The 15479-nt window shown below is 41.1% G+C and overlaps 3 protein-coding genes across 6 annotated transcripts in view; all 3 read right to left on the reverse strand.

Moving 5' to 3' along the window:
- The window catches only part of LOC148997438 (protein NLRC3-like), a 131135-nt gene that overhangs the window by 108892 nt on the left and 6764 nt on the right, over positions 1-15479 (reverse strand). The window lies entirely within an intron of this gene.
- The window catches only part of LOC148997439 (uncharacterized), a 118770-nt gene that overhangs the window by 69358 nt on the left and 33933 nt on the right, over positions 1-15479 (reverse strand). The window lies entirely within an intron of this gene.
- LOC148997440 (NLR family CARD domain-containing protein 3-like) overlaps positions 1-15479 on the reverse strand; it is an 85836-nt gene that overhangs the window by 63390 nt on the left and 6967 nt on the right. For 2 of the 4 annotated variants that reach the window (XM_089122501.1, XM_089122502.1), the window contains exons 2-5: positions 14955-15038; positions 10021-10125; positions 9633-9740; positions 7983-8067 (exon numbers count right to left, since the gene is read on the reverse strand). In XM_089122501.1, the coding sequence (XP_088978627.1) occupies positions 7983-8067; positions 9633-9740; positions 10021-10125; positions 14955-15038 (382 nt within the window). The remainder of the gene's footprint in view (positions 1-7982; positions 8068-9632; positions 9741-10020; positions 10126-14954; positions 15039-15479) is intronic. The other 2 variants (XM_089122503.1, XM_089122504.1) reach the window with 1 other exon arrangement.

The following is a 15479-nucleotide window of genomic DNA, read 5'->3' on the forward strand; positions in this document are numbered from 1 at the left end:
AACAGTGGGCCAGGATATTGGCACCATTTTTATCAGGTGAATCACAAAAAGCTTTTTTGGATTTGGACCCTACAAATGCAAATGATTATGATAGTTTAAAAAAAGAGATCCTCAGCAGAAATGGTCTCACCACATTTGGAATGGCCCAGCGAGTACATGAATGGGGTTTTCAGAAAGACCAACCTCCCTGTGCACAGTTTCATGAACTGATGCACCTGACGAAGAAATGGCTAGAACCTGAAAAGAGTACACGGCCAGTTCAACCTCGTATAAATCAGGTTATGTGTGTAAATCACGTGCCCGCTCACGAGCGCTCACTCTTAACAGACACACTGTCCCCGGCGCTGCTCGTGCGTCACCGAATGTTCATAAAGCGCTCCCCGTTCACAGTAACCGGGTCGTCTCATTCAAAACAGCCAGCTGTAGCTGTCAGCGAGCCGCCGCACATTGAATACTCATATGAGTCAGGCTGCGAATGTAAGTTACGTCCCCGCCCCAGCGCGCTCACATTAATAAACACCTCACCTCCGGCGCCGCGCACTCGCTACATTCCCTTTAGCCTTTAGTTTAGCACATCTAGTGGATGCATAACGCAAACCCAGTCAAACGTTTGACTCTGCAGTATCTTATGCTCCTTATAATCCAGTGTGCGCCCTATATATGAATACTGAATCGGCCAGCTGCGATGTCAGCGTCTGTTGTTTCATATTTGTCCACAAACGCGGCTGATATCCCCTTCGCAATTAAGTACTTCACTTGATCTTCCATAATAGATAGGAGGGGACATACAACTACGTTTAGCTGATCTTGATAAATGCTCATTGTCACTCACATAGGTCACTCATATAAACACAACAGTTTTTCTTCAGCAATCACACGTCTGCGCTTTGTTTCCCGGCGGACCGAAAATAAACGCGACACTGACGCCCCCCGGAAATCTGATAAAATTCAACCAATCAGATGACGACTTTGACATTCCTGAAGTGTTTCCAGTTAAGTGTACCATATGCATCAGACGTTTAGCCAACGTTCCGTGGGCGTGACGTCTGAGGCTGAGACTAGAGTAACCCAATAACAGCAGAGGAGTTAATTGAGTCAGTTGAAAGATATCAAGCCAATGTAAATATGTTAATTTACCGGACACCAGTTAACTCCCCTCCACAGACGAGGAGGACACCCAAAGGTCGGTCGTCACAGTGGTTTAGTCAGAGGAAGGGGAACAATAGTCCCTATGAACAACAAAAAGCGTTGCCAGATTACAGTCCTCGAACATGTTACAAATGTGGGGAACTGGGTCATATTTCTTGGCAGTGTGACAAACCAGATGAACCCATGCCAACAGCAGATTCTTCAGGGAGCAAGCAGACTAATCTCTTTGCTGCGTTGATGGGAGCCACAAACTTCCCAGCTATGGCCTGCCCTGTGACAATAAATAGCCAAGATGTAGAGGCTTTGTTAGACTCAGGGAGCATGATTACCTTGGTCCACAAGTCACTAGTCAACCCAGCTGAGATCTCTCAGGAAGATACCGTGCCTGTGTCTTGTGTGCATGGAGACACTCAGAAATACCCAACAGCTGCATTAACCCTCATCACCACAAAAGGGAGATGTGATATATTAAAGCAGGAGTAGTGGACTCGTTGCCAGTAAGTGTGCTCATTGGCAGGGATTGCTCGGTGTTCCATGCTTTGTGGCAAGACATATCGGAAAAAAAGATGAGAGATACCGAAAGGCCTAGAGGTAAAACCAAATCTAGGGGAGACCCTGCCCAAAGGGTGCAGAATGTGAATATATAACCAAATGTTGTTTTCCAGTTCAGACTCATGCTGAAACAAGGGATGTTCCAGAGGAGACTGAGACCGCTTCTGAGAAGGAGTCATCACAAGAAAGCTTGGGTGAAACTAGAATCAATGCCAAGTGTGTGCCGTTAAGAAGACAATATGGTACGTCACAGTTAAATGACCAAACATTGACCAATGCACTGAGAAATTTCAGAATGGTGGAAGGGGTAGATAAGAGACAGGGACAGCTTACATACCCTTACTTTGCGGTAAAAAATGGTCTGCTTTATCGAGTAAACAAAAGTGGAGAGGACATCCAGGAACAGCTTCTAGTTCCTAAGTCTCATAGATCAACAGTGTTGCATCTATCTCACACCCACCAACTTGGAGCCCACTTAGGGGTCAATAAAACGAAGGAGAGGATTCTTCAGCGTTTCTTTTGGCCCGGCATTCATAAAGAGGTAGAAAACTACTGCCGTAGCTGTCCAGATTGTCAACAAGTAGCACCAAAACCCACAGAGCGGAACCCCCTAATTCCCTTGCCAATAATTGAGACCCCATTTGATAGAATTGGAATGGATATTGTGGGACCCCTTCCCAAGAGTTCAAGGGGACATCAATACATTTTAGTGATTCTGGATTATGCTACTCGATATCCTGAAGCTGTTCCCCTGCGAAAAGCCACAGCCAAACAGGTGGCCAAAGAGGTCTCCTCAGTAGTAGAGTAGGGATCCCAAAAGAGATCCTAACAGATCAGGGGACCCCCTTCATGTCAAGTGTTGTTAAGGAGATGAGTAGCCTATTGAAAATCAAACAACTCAGAACCTCAGTTTACCATCCCCAAACAGATGGACTTGTAGAGCGCTTCAATAGAACGCTTAAGCAGATGCTACGCAAAGTCATTGATAAAGATGGACGAAACTGGGACCAGCTTCTACCCTATCTTCTGTTTTCACTGAGAGAGGTACCCCAGGCCTCTACGGGATTTTCCCCTTTTGAATTGCCAAAGAATCTTGGGAAGAACAGCCCTGTCCACATAGGACTCTAATCGAGCATGTGGAAACTATGAGAGAGAGGATGGCAGCAGTGTTTCCCATTGTCAGAGAGCTCATGGAAAAGGCCCAAAGGGAACAACAAGCCACCTACAACCGGGCTGCACAACCTAGGGAGTTCCAAACAGGAGATAAGGTGTTGGTGCTCATACCCACAGCGGAAAGCAAGTGCCTTGTCACCTGGCAAGGGCCATTTGAAATAGCAGAGCGAGTTGGAGAAGTAAATTACAACAAATTTACCATGTTAACCTTCTGAAAAAGTGGCATGCAAGAGATGCATTGTTTGGTGGGGTTCTAACCACAGAGAAGGTTAACGGTCCAAGAGAAGAAGTCCAAGTCAGTCCAGACCTGACACCACAACAGTTACAGGAAACATTGGAGTTATTAGAGCGGAATAGAGATGTTTTTTCTTCTGAGCCTGGTCACACCCACATGATCCAACATGAAATCCACACGATTCCTGGCAAAGTCATACACCAACGTCCATACAGAGTCCCTGAAGCCCGGCGGGAAGCTATCAAAGAGGAGGTAAGAAAAATGCTAAAACTAGGGGTCATTGAATAATCTCAGAGTGCCTGGTCAAGCCCTATCGTGCTGGTTCCCAAGCCAGATGGAACAATAAGATTTTGTAGTGACTTCAGGAAACTAAATGAAGTGTCAGAGTTTGATTCTTATCCAATGCCTCATGTAGATGAGTTGATTGATCGGCTGGGCAAGGCCAGATTTATTACCACTCTTGATTTAACCAAAGGATATTGGCAGGTTCCTCTTTCTCCAGCATCCAAAGAAAAGACAGCCTTTGCTACCCCAGAGGGGCTATACCATTATGTTTGTCTACCTTTTGGCCTGCATGGGGCACCAGCAACTTTTCAGAGGCTGATGGACCGCGTCCTCCGGCCTCATCAAAGGTATGCTGCAGCATATTTGGATGATGTGGTGGTGTATAGCCGGGACTGGGAAACCCACATAATGCAAGTACAAAAAGTGTTGGATTCAGTATGAGAGGCGGGCCTCACTGCTAACCCTAAAAAGTGTAAACTAGCCTTCTGTGAAACTAACTACCTAGGATACACCATAGGACGAGGCCTCGTTAAACCCCAAGAAGCCAAAATCAAAGCCATACAAGACTGGCCCAGGCCATCCACGAAGACCCAAGTTAAGTCCTTCCTTGGCCTGGCCAATTACTACAGAAGGTTTGTCCCTAATTTTGCTAGTCTGGTTGCTCCCCTTACAGAAATGGCCACGAAACAACACTCCAGGATGGTGAAATGGTCCGAAAAGGCAGAGGAATCATTTGCACAACTAAAAAGGGCCCTGACATCTCATCCTGTCCTGGTGGCACCTGATTTTAAGAAGTCTTTTATAGTACACACGGATGCATCAGAGGTGGGTCTTGGGGCAGTATTATCCCAAACGCAAGAGGGAGCAGAACATCTGGTTTTGTATATAAGTCGGAAGTTAGCAAAACATGAGAAAAATTATTCCACATTGGAAAAAGAGTGTTTAGGAGTCAAATGGGCGTTGGAGACCCTTCGGTACTACGTTCTAGGGCAGACGTTTGTCCTGGTAACAGACCATGCCCCATTACAGTGGATGGCAAGGAATAAAGAGACCAATAGGAGGGTAACTCGATGGTTCCTGAGTCTCCAAGCATTTAATTTCTCTGTCGTTCACAGACCCGGACCTTGCCATGGCAACGCCGATGCCCTCTCACGACGGGATGCCCTCTACACCTTCTCCCCGCAACCAAGAGCCACAGAGCAGAGAAGGGGGGTGTGTGGCATCGTGAGAGGGTATGTCATAGAGGCAAGGTATGTGCCAGCTAGATGGTTACAGCAATGGGGACTACAAATCAAGATGGCCACCTCGTCCTGGACTACAGTGACCAGGTTCCTCAGCGGTGGGGACACAGCTGTTGTGAGTGAAGGAGGAAGCTGTTAATGAGCTGAGAACAGAGAGAGACTGTCTGTTTTGTTTGAGAAGCATCTATGAAACCAAGTGATACAGATTCAACAATTGTAAAGGATGTTAAATCTGCTATAGTGGCAAACTTTGAAGAGAGGTATTCAGACCAAATACTTCAACAGTTCCTGAATGAGATCACTGCCTTGGATCCTAGGTTTAAGACTTTACCCCACCTGGATGACATATCTCTGAATGAGATCTTCAATTGTCTAGAGGATAAAATCTTGCAAATGGACCCCACAAAGGTATGTGATGCATTTAGGCTAATGTGATGATTATGATGAAATAACCATGTTATTCTGTAAAGTAGAATTCTGTAAATGTAATAATAATATTAATTGAAAATAATATTTCAATATGACTAATCAACATAACCTTTCTGATTGTTGTTGTCACACTCAAATATAATTTCTGCCTTAAACAACTAGTTTTTGTATACAGTGCCCTAGCTCCACAAGATGTGGTCGAGGACTTCTAAAAATTCTCCCTTTTTTAAACAACATAGAACCCAAATGCAAAAAAGAGAAAAATCCAACCTTTTATTCAAGTACATTACTTTGGTGAAAAAAAAACTAAAAACTTGAAATCATGTGTCCCATCCTTTATTGGCACCCCTAACAATTCCGCTGAAAAATGTAATTTATTTTTATATATATATATTTTTCTGCAGTTGCTAAAGTTGGTCAGGATATCTAGGAACTTTTAATTAGTAATTCATGACTTCCTCTTTCCCCGGGGTATAAATATGACGTGACACAGAGGCCTAATTCTCTTACCCATTTGTCAACATGGCAAAGACAAGAGAACACACCATTCAAGTAAGGCAGATGTGTGTCGACCTTCATAAGTCAGGCAATGGCTACAATAAAATAACCACTCGCCTTAACTTGCCCGTATCTACAGTTAGAGGAATCATTAAGAAGTTTAAAACTTGTTGATAAACAAGGCTGGAAGAGGTCCCAAGTTTATCTTGCCACAACGCACAGTGAGAAGGATGCTAAGAGAAGTAAAAAAAAGTCCTAAGCTCACTGTCACTGAATTGCATCAAATAGTGGCATCTTGGGGTCACAAAGTCTCCAAAACAACCATCAGACGCTCTCTACATGCCAACAAGATGTTTGGGAGGCATGCTAGGAAAAAGCCTTTTCTCACTAACACTGACAAACGTAAACGTCTGGAGTTTGCCAAGCGGCACTGGGACTTCATCTGGGATGGTGTGCTTTGGTCGGATGAGACTAAGATTGAGCTTTTTGGCAACAAACACTCTAAGTGGGTCTGGTGTAAAACAAAAGATGAGTATGCCGAAAGCCTCATGCCCACCGTGAAGTATGGTGGAGGATCTGTGATGCTGTGGGCCTGTTTCTCTTCCAAAGGCCCTGGCAACCTTGTTAGGGTGCATGGCATTATGAACGCTTTGAACTACCAGGACATTTTAAATAAAAACCTGATGGCCTCTGCCAGAAAGCTGAAGATGGTTTGTCATTGGGTCTTTTAACAGGATAATGATCCAAAACATGTCGCAAAATCTACACAAAAAGGGTTCAGCAGTCACAAACTCAAGGTCCTCCCATGGCCATCTCAGTCCCCAGACCTCAATCCAATCGAAAACCTGTGAGGCGAGCTAAAGAGGAGAGTGCACGAGAGAGGGCCCAGGACACTGGATGATCTAGAAAGATTGTGCAAAGAAGAATGGTCAAAGATCCCTCTCTCTGTATTCTCCAATCTTGTGAAATGTTATAGGAGGAGATTAAGTGCTGTCTTGTTGCCGAAAGGGGATCAGGGGTGCCAATAATTGTGGGACACATGATTTCAAGTGTTTTTTTTTTGTTTGTTTTTTTGTTTGTTTTTTACCACCAAAGTAATGTACTTAAATAAAAGGTTGGATTTTTCTCTTTTATTGCCTTTGGGTTCTATGTTGTTTAAAAAAAGGGAGAATTTTTAGAAGTCCTCGACCACATCTTAAACAGGGGTGCCAATTTTTGTGGAGGGCACTGTATTTCAGTCTCATGCCTCAGGAGAAGGGTCCAGCCAAAACCCTGCAGAGGATCCAGAAACTGTAGCAACCGGCAGAGGCAGCCCCCAAGCAAAGAGAACAGCACTCAGTGAACTGTTTGGTGATTTTTTTTCAGCACAGCCTCCACTGCAGCAGCATCATCAGCAGCAACAAAACCATGGCCTGATGTTGTGAAAGATGAGATTCAGCTATACAAAATGGTTAAAGAAATTTCTGTGGATTCAAATCCACTGAAATGGTGGAAAGATAATGAGCACCAGTACCCAAATTTGTCTAAGCTTGCCAAACGTTATCTTGCTGTACAAGCAACAAGTGTGGGAAGTGAGAGAGTGTTCTCAACAGCAGGGGACATTGTGACATCTCAAAGAGCAGCCCTCTCTCCAGAGAATGTGGACATTCTCATTTTCTTAAAGGAACAGTCCACCGTTTTATGAAATATGGCTTATTCTCATTCTTTCCTACATTTAGATATGTGTGCAAATGCATTTTTGTCTCAGTGCATGCATTGTTTTAGTTTGACAGTGTCGGCGCTATCTTAGCTTAGCACGATGAATGGAATCCTTTGTTGCCAGCTAGCATGTGCTGAGTAAAAGTGATTAAAAAAAATAAACAAACCCACGTAATTACTTCTTGTGGCCTGCGTATTCACAACGAGTACAAATGGTGATGCAGATTAACACTAGGCGATTTCCTAGGCAGATGTGTAGGAAAGAATGTGAATAAGCCATTTTTCAAAAAACGGTGGAGAAGAACATGAAAATATAAAAATCACATTTGTTGTCTGCCCATAGAAATGTAAATAGTTAATGTTTTGACAGTATTTTAGTAATTTTCTAGCAGCTCTATTGAAACTGCTAAATTGTTACAGTTGTTCTATTAAAAAATTATAAATTTAAATAAATTATTATTTTTTTTAATCAAGAATCTAATCGAATCGTGACCTTAGAATCGAAAACTTAATCGAATCGAGGATTTGGAGAATCGTGACACCCCTATTCAATAATTATATTACACGTATATAAAAAATCCAGTTCAAATACTAAAATGTTGGGTTTAAATGTGTTTAAAAGGGAAAAAAGAATATGAAGAAAAATGTAATTAAATTTCTTTGTTCAATAACATATTTGTTTGTTATAAATGTTAAACATTTATAAAAATGTGTTTTCCTACCTGGAAGATCCCAAGAAGATTGTCTTTGAAATTCTCGTGGTTCCTGTGAGTCTGAAGGTCTGAGTCTAATGTCTCATATTGAAGCCTGAAATCACATTAGTGAAATAAAATACTAACTGATATTTTACAGAAAGAGAAATAAGCATTAGCTGTGAATACTCTGACAAATATTTGATCTAAACATGTTTCATGATTGGTATTAGGGGTGTAAATCGGAGCCTGCATGACGATTCGATACGATACCGATTTCTTAAGTCAACGATTCGATTATTTTCGATACTTCAAAATTCCCCGCGATACTTTTTAATACTCGAATTTAATACTCGATTAATACTCGATATTTTTCCATGATATCTATTAAGTTTCAAATAAATCAACAAAAAATTTAGATTTTGCCTTTTATTGATAATACCGAAACAAGTATTCTATTCACAGTGTGCATGTTGTGCTCAAAGCACTGCAAATATAACAGTTACTGCATCTACAGTTACAATAAAGTGGCATCAGATAAATTATAATTAGAACAAAATAAAAATAATTAAGTCTAATGCTTACAGTGCAGGTCTACTATGGCCAATTAGCCTATTCACTGTTACAACAAACAAACAAACAAACAAAGACTGACCTCTACAGCCTAAATTTCAAATACATCAACCCTGCAGTTATCCGGATAATAAGTGTTCTGATCTTACCGATTCCATTTATGCCTGGCCACATAAATGTGTTTATGCAAAATGGATAATCTGATCTTCAACTCCCGCGTTATATGCAGGTTTAATGGATTGCACGCTACCAAAAGCAACAGATATGAGCTGCATTTTATTGATCTTCAGCTAATTTCCAAATCAAAGACAGCAAACAGAGAGAGTGGCAACAGCCCTGGTAAGAGATCATTTCGTTTCTTTACATGAAGATGATTGTGTGTTAAGCGTCTGTGACTTACTTTCACTTTTATTTGTGATGTTTGCACGTTGGCTTGATGAACAGACGCTCATCTGAGGTGATGCGTATCGCAGTAGCGCCGTCATATCTGACTATAACATGACTTATAGCCTATATAACAAGCTTACTCGTTTATTTTTTAGCATTTTTGGGAGGAGTAAAATATACATATGTGGTTTCAACAACCAGATTGCGTTTACACCTAGTAAAGATCCGAACACAATGCGATCAGACTACCTCCAGATGTGGTCAGGCAGATCCGATCACAACGTATTTACACCTTGCATTAACATGCGTTTTTTTTATTATCCGGATAACTTATCTGAAAACAGATCGCATTTTAATACCAGGAGTAGGCTAAATGAGGTCCCAGTTTCAGTTCTTTAAAGTCAGACTCAACAATGTGTGTATGAACCCCGTGAACGTGAAGCGTATAACGCGTGTGAATTACAACAATAATGAGGTTAGCGCCACCCGCAGCTTAGCAGTAGGTTGCACGCACACGTCGAAGCAGATGCTGAAAATAGACAGGCGGCAAAATAAACGCATTAATCGATTCTCTTGCGGACGCATCGATGCATTGAATCGTCGGCTGTATAATCGATGCATCGATGCAAATCGATTAATATTTACACCCCTAATTGGTATTCACTGATCCAACTTTTAAACACAGTCAATGTGTGACAAAAAATGAGTAACACAAAATACCTTTTATTAGATGATGGTGTTTTCTCACTGAAGAATGGTGGAAGTCCTTCTTTAGACTGATCACTCTTCAGAGACACAGAGCTGGACACATGTGAGTCTGATCTTACACTGATGACACAAAGAACATTTGAAAAGGTTTAATGTTGCAAATAGTAATTAAATGCAGTATAGCTGTGCATTTTTTCATTTATAACTACGGTTGGATGGATGGACATGTTTAGTTGCATGATTTATTTTCCATGTTGAATTTATGCCTCCTTGTGTCTGCCTGTGTAACTGTGTTACTGGAGTGAGTTTCATAAATCCCCTTACACAGTCAAGTTCAATCACACACACCACTGTGGACAAATAATACAACCCTATAATGTAATGTAAACACACACAATACCTTTCATTAGATGATGGTGTTTTCTCACTGAAGTTTGGTGGATCATCTTTAGAGTGATCACTCTTCAAAGACACAGAGCTGGACACATGTGATCCTGATCTTACACTGATGACACAAAGAACAGAGAGAGAGAGAAAACACTTTAGTAAAGGAGGATCAACTGTGTCTGAAACACATCTGTGTCTTTATCTAATCCTCCACAGAAACACATACACACACACACACACATACAGTTTTATAGTTAACCATCATTTTATTTTACTGGCTCACGTTAGTTTAACAATTTCTTTAATATACAGGCGTGAGATTAAACATGTTAAAAAATACTTCAATTTAGGAGAACATTTCAAGTTTTTATTTATTGACAGAATAGAAAGCAGAAATGTCTGTGCGACACAGTTTTGTTAACATACTTGAATTAAATTAAGTGTACAGTTGTTTTCTAATGTCTGTCAATAATTTTATGATCTAAAAACTAAAGTAATTTATTTGGATTAATTCAGCATCTAGAAGGTTATTAGAGGAGACTATGCAGTTATTTTAGCTTAATTTAACAGCTTCAGAGTTATTGAAATGGTTATATGACTTCTTTCGGGTTGAATGGGGGGCGTCTCGACCCCCCCCTGGTGCCTGTGAGCGGAAAAATCTCACCTGCAACTTCGGTGCGGCGAGCCGCCGGCCTTAGCGTCAGGAAGTATCGCGTGATATCAGCTCTCGCGATGTAAAATATTTCTTTACGGCAACACTGCACATATCCAGGAACACGGTCGAGTTTGTCACACTATCGTCATGGCTGAGCCGGCATGTAAGATATAGAAAGCTAGGAAAGCATTGTCGGAGGAACAGAGAAAGAGGAAATAGCAGACTGACCGAGCGAGGAGTAAGACACGAACATAGACGTAATGTGCGGGTGTGATATATGTCCCCATATGTACCAATGCAAATAAAACATCTCCAGGTAACTCTAGTAGAACATTTATTTAGTTTGTTTGTTTGTTAAGAGGCGAAATCAAGTGACCAGAGTGCTCGTTGTGATCAGTTTCAGTGATTCAGTGTTCTGTTGTGACGTGCACTGTCTTCAAACGGACGACGCGCGCTCAATCCATTGCGGGGACTGAGAGACTCATTACGGTGAAATCACAAAACCCAATGTATAAAAAACATGTCCCTGCTTGAAATACAGCCACTAATAAACAATCGGTGTTGATGAGGAAACTAAACTATTAGTAAGGATTAGAACCCAGAAGCTGTGACACACATGGCAAAAGTTCTGCCTCTGGACCATTAAAGTTCATGGGGATTAGGGATGTTAACCGATGACCGTTTGACCGATGGTTGCCCAGATAGCAGACTGACATTGAATCAACGTGGAAATATGACATCGAAACAACGTTGATCTGACATTGTTTTGCTCATCGAATTAACGTTGAACCAACGTCAGACGCGTCATTCTTTCAAAACTAACGGAAAATCAACTTGAAATCAACGCGTTGTTTCAACGTTATGAAAGCAAACCAATTTTCGATTTTCATTTAGCTTTGAAGAATGCCGCGTCTGACGTTGGTTCAACGTTAATTCGATGAGCAAATCAACGTTGTTTCAATGTCATGAGAGACGTCGTTTCCACGTTGATTCAATGTCAGTTTGCTGTCTGGGTGACCATATCAACGTTAACCGATCAAAGTTGGCGGTAGTTAGTATAAAAAAAATAAATAAATAAAAACATTTGGCGCGAGGTCACAGCGTTTGGGTTCGTGTCGCACACCGGAGTGACCAGACGAGAAGTGCTGCGTCGCGCCACGTAGGACAACTCCAGTATCGCACACCGGACGCGCACTTTCTCATCAGTGTATGTATGGCCAGCAATATTGTTTTGTTTAATGACATGAAATGAAGATAATGTCTGTTCTATGTTTTGATTGTACTGTACAATTAAATACAATCGTTGCATAAATTATACTTGCTGATTTTTAAAAGACGATAATGCCTACAAAAACGACTGGATTGGGACTACAGCTGGGTTATGGTACGTCACTAACCTACACATTTGCATCAACCCTCCCTCTGAATATGCAGAAAATGGCATGCGCATATTTCTGAGGCACGTCGACTCGTTGAATGTGATGTTCACGCAGCTGTCAGGTCTTCTGTATTCGAACTTCCCACGGATGCTACTTCCTCAACAATGGATACAATTTATGTTTGATTATGTTCCTGAAAATGACGATGGTAATCTAGCTCTCTGTGCTGCTCATTTACGGAAGACAGCTTCCAGAATCTCCACGAGTTCAACACCGGATTCAACAAGAAACTGTTACTAAAACATGAAGCAGTTCCGACTTTAAAACCAGAGACAGCAGTTGTTGGGCCACAATAGGGTTGTGCCGATAGACGATAGTATCGTGTATCGACGATAGTCTGACATATCGCCGATGGCAGATGCCTTTGACGATATCAATACGATAATTGGCTCGTTTTACCATGTATTAAATTATTATTATTAGGCCTATTATTATTATTATAAAGCTAGTATTGTTATTAAATGAATATTAGGAACTACAATTAATTTGCCTTGCCTAAATTTACAACGACATCACCTCATAACAATTGCAACAACACACGCACTAATGAGGACTCCTCTAAGAGAATGTTTTTAAAACAGACTAAAAAAACATCCCACATCAAAATTCAATCGCAAGGTGATCCATTCACAAATTATCAAGTGTGCTCGTTTTAACAGACGCAAAATTCAATTTCCTACAGATCCAAGATGAAAACGGCATCGTTGTTCGTCAGTATTTACATAGCTTACTGAAGTGCGCATGTGAAGTGCGCAGAGAGCGCACTGGTAGGGGGGCACATATCGCAAACTCCGACTCTTTCTGACCCAAGAAATTATTAAAACGTGTTTTCATCTCGTGCAGAAATAGACCAAAATGCTGCATGTAATGGCATGAGAATAGGCTAATGTGTCCGTAAATTTCCCGTTGACAAACAAAAGGATTAGGATCTCTTTTTTTTACTTCACTATACCAGGAAATAACCTGATCCTATTAATAAACACTCCACCTTTGCTAGCAAAATAGAAAAAAGATTATCGTATATAAAACGAAGAAGGCTAATAAAACAAGCAAATTAATGAGTAGGCTAAATAATCAAGTTAATAATCAAATAAGTTAGCCCCGCCCCCTCACGATAATATCGTGTATCGCCGATCTCACAGGCTGACGATAGGACGATATGAAAATGGAGCATATCGCCCAACACTAGGCCACAACCTGTAAGTAGGCTAAGACTTCATCATTTTAAATGTATTTTCATGTATAATTCCAGACGTAGCCTTGTGTTTTATTTTTTTCAAATGCCAGCGCTGGCTTTATAGCCACTACTAGTTAGCCTATGCTATTTTGTGTCTACGACAAACGCATACAAACATTATGGATCTGAATTTTGTATAAGTACTAATGTTGTATATGTATTTTTCATGTATATATGCTTTATGACGTTATTTTCGATTTGATCAAGAACGTAAACATGCCAATGCTGTTTAACATTAGTAGCCACTGCCAGTCAGTTGCTATTGTTGCCAGTCAGATGCTATTGTGTAAAACAAACGTGTATAAAGTTAAAAAAAAATGTAGCAAATTATCATTCAGAAACGTTTAGTAAGAGCGGTGTGTGGTGAGGTTCTGTGTTCTCTCTTTATCGCCGCTTTCTCGGTCTGATTCTGCCTGAAACTGATGCTGCAGTTCGACACATATTTACATCTGGACCGGAGCTCATGACGTTCCCATTTCGCCCATAAAGGTAATGGGCGTTAACATTCCGGACAACGTGAGCGACAGTTTAGCCAATCACAACACACCGGGCCAAACTAACCAATCTGAGCCCACTGCCTGTTTCTGAGGGAGTGTTTTCATAGACTCAGAAAGTGAACCGCTCGTTCGAGGACAGAGGAGAGCGCGGCTGACAATAAAGATGAAGTTTATGAAAAATAAGACTTTTAAAAAAAGAAAAGACACGAATACATGTTATATTGCACCCCATAAATACAATCCTGCAAAGAAAAAAAGCAGTCAACCCCCCCTTTAAATGAATGCAAAACTACATGTATGTTGGAGCATAGGGTGCAGTCAGAATACATTAGCAACGGTGTGAGACAAAAATAATTAAAATTTTATATAAAACTATGTAAATGTGCTAAAAGGATTTTGAACACGGTCCTGAGTTGTTGCTGGGCGCCGCGGACAGACGCTGATTGGCGCCGCCGGTGTGTGTACACTCATAGAGAATAATGTATTCGAATTTGAAAGATGTGTCTCTCCGCGACGCGGTGCCGAGCTTCTCGTCCGGTGTGCGACCCCCTGGACTCGTGTTTCGCGCTGTATGGGGATTTTAAAAAAGTGACATGAGTGGAAGGACGGCGCCGGGGCTGTGTGTGTGTGTGTGTGTGCACGCGCATATTTTTAAACCAATCGGTTAACCGGTTTCAACCGGCTAATGAGGCGGTCGAAAATTTTGGTCGGTCAAGAAAATTTTTAGTTTTCGCCATATGTACGCCATATTCGGGATATGTACGTGAAACGGGATATAAACGTGAAAATGCTCACCACTAACAACATATATTAGATCTCATTAAATGACAAATTAAACACAATGTACTATTGTATACTATGTAACACGTCACGCTCTCCATGAGTGGTATTTACGTCAGTAAAGTTAAAAACAAGTACTCCACAGTTACTCTAGGGGTCGCTGTTTGACAAAAACAGGATTTCTGCCTGGTGTCCGTTTATGTTAATTTAAGAAGTTAAAATTGAAGTTGGTTTAAGTATTTGCAAATATAGAGCAATGCTTAAAGTTGTGTTATTGACAGGGAAACACAAAGTCCAGTGGAGTTTAAAGTGAGAGTGTGAAAACAGACGCAGTCTCACCTGTGTTGATCTGAGAGACTCATCTGAGAGAGAGAGTCCTTTCCTCTTTCCTCTGACATACTGCAGCTAAACTGACCCTGAAAACTGATCAGAAAACACTCAATCCTTCAGCATCACCTGCAAATCACAACATTTACACACATCAACAACATCTTATTGAAGAATAAAGACTTATCATCAACAACAGCAAGAGCAAAAACAATGTATCAAATAAAGTGAGTTACAAACAAATATATTGCCATGGAAAATAACCAAATGGTCTTAAAGGGTTAGTTCACCCAAAAATGAAAATTAAGTCATTAATTACTCACCCCCATGCTGTACCAAACCCATAAGACCTTGGTTCGTCTTCGGAACAAAAATGAAGATATTTTTTTTTATAAATTTGAGAGCTGGATCACTGCTACATAGGCTCATAAGGGATTGAAACTTGACGGCCCAGAAAGTCAATGAAGAAAAAGTTTAAATATTCCATGTGACAACAGTGGCTCAACTATAAGTTTATCAAGCGACGCGAATACTTTT

This window comes from Pimephales promelas, chromosome 2, assembly GCF_988280905.1.
Source record: "Pimephales promelas chromosome 2, fPimPro1.hap1.1, whole genome shotgun sequence".
In the NCBI taxonomy this organism is placed as follows: Eukaryota; Metazoa; Chordata; class Actinopteri; order Cypriniformes; family Leuciscidae; genus Pimephales; species Pimephales promelas.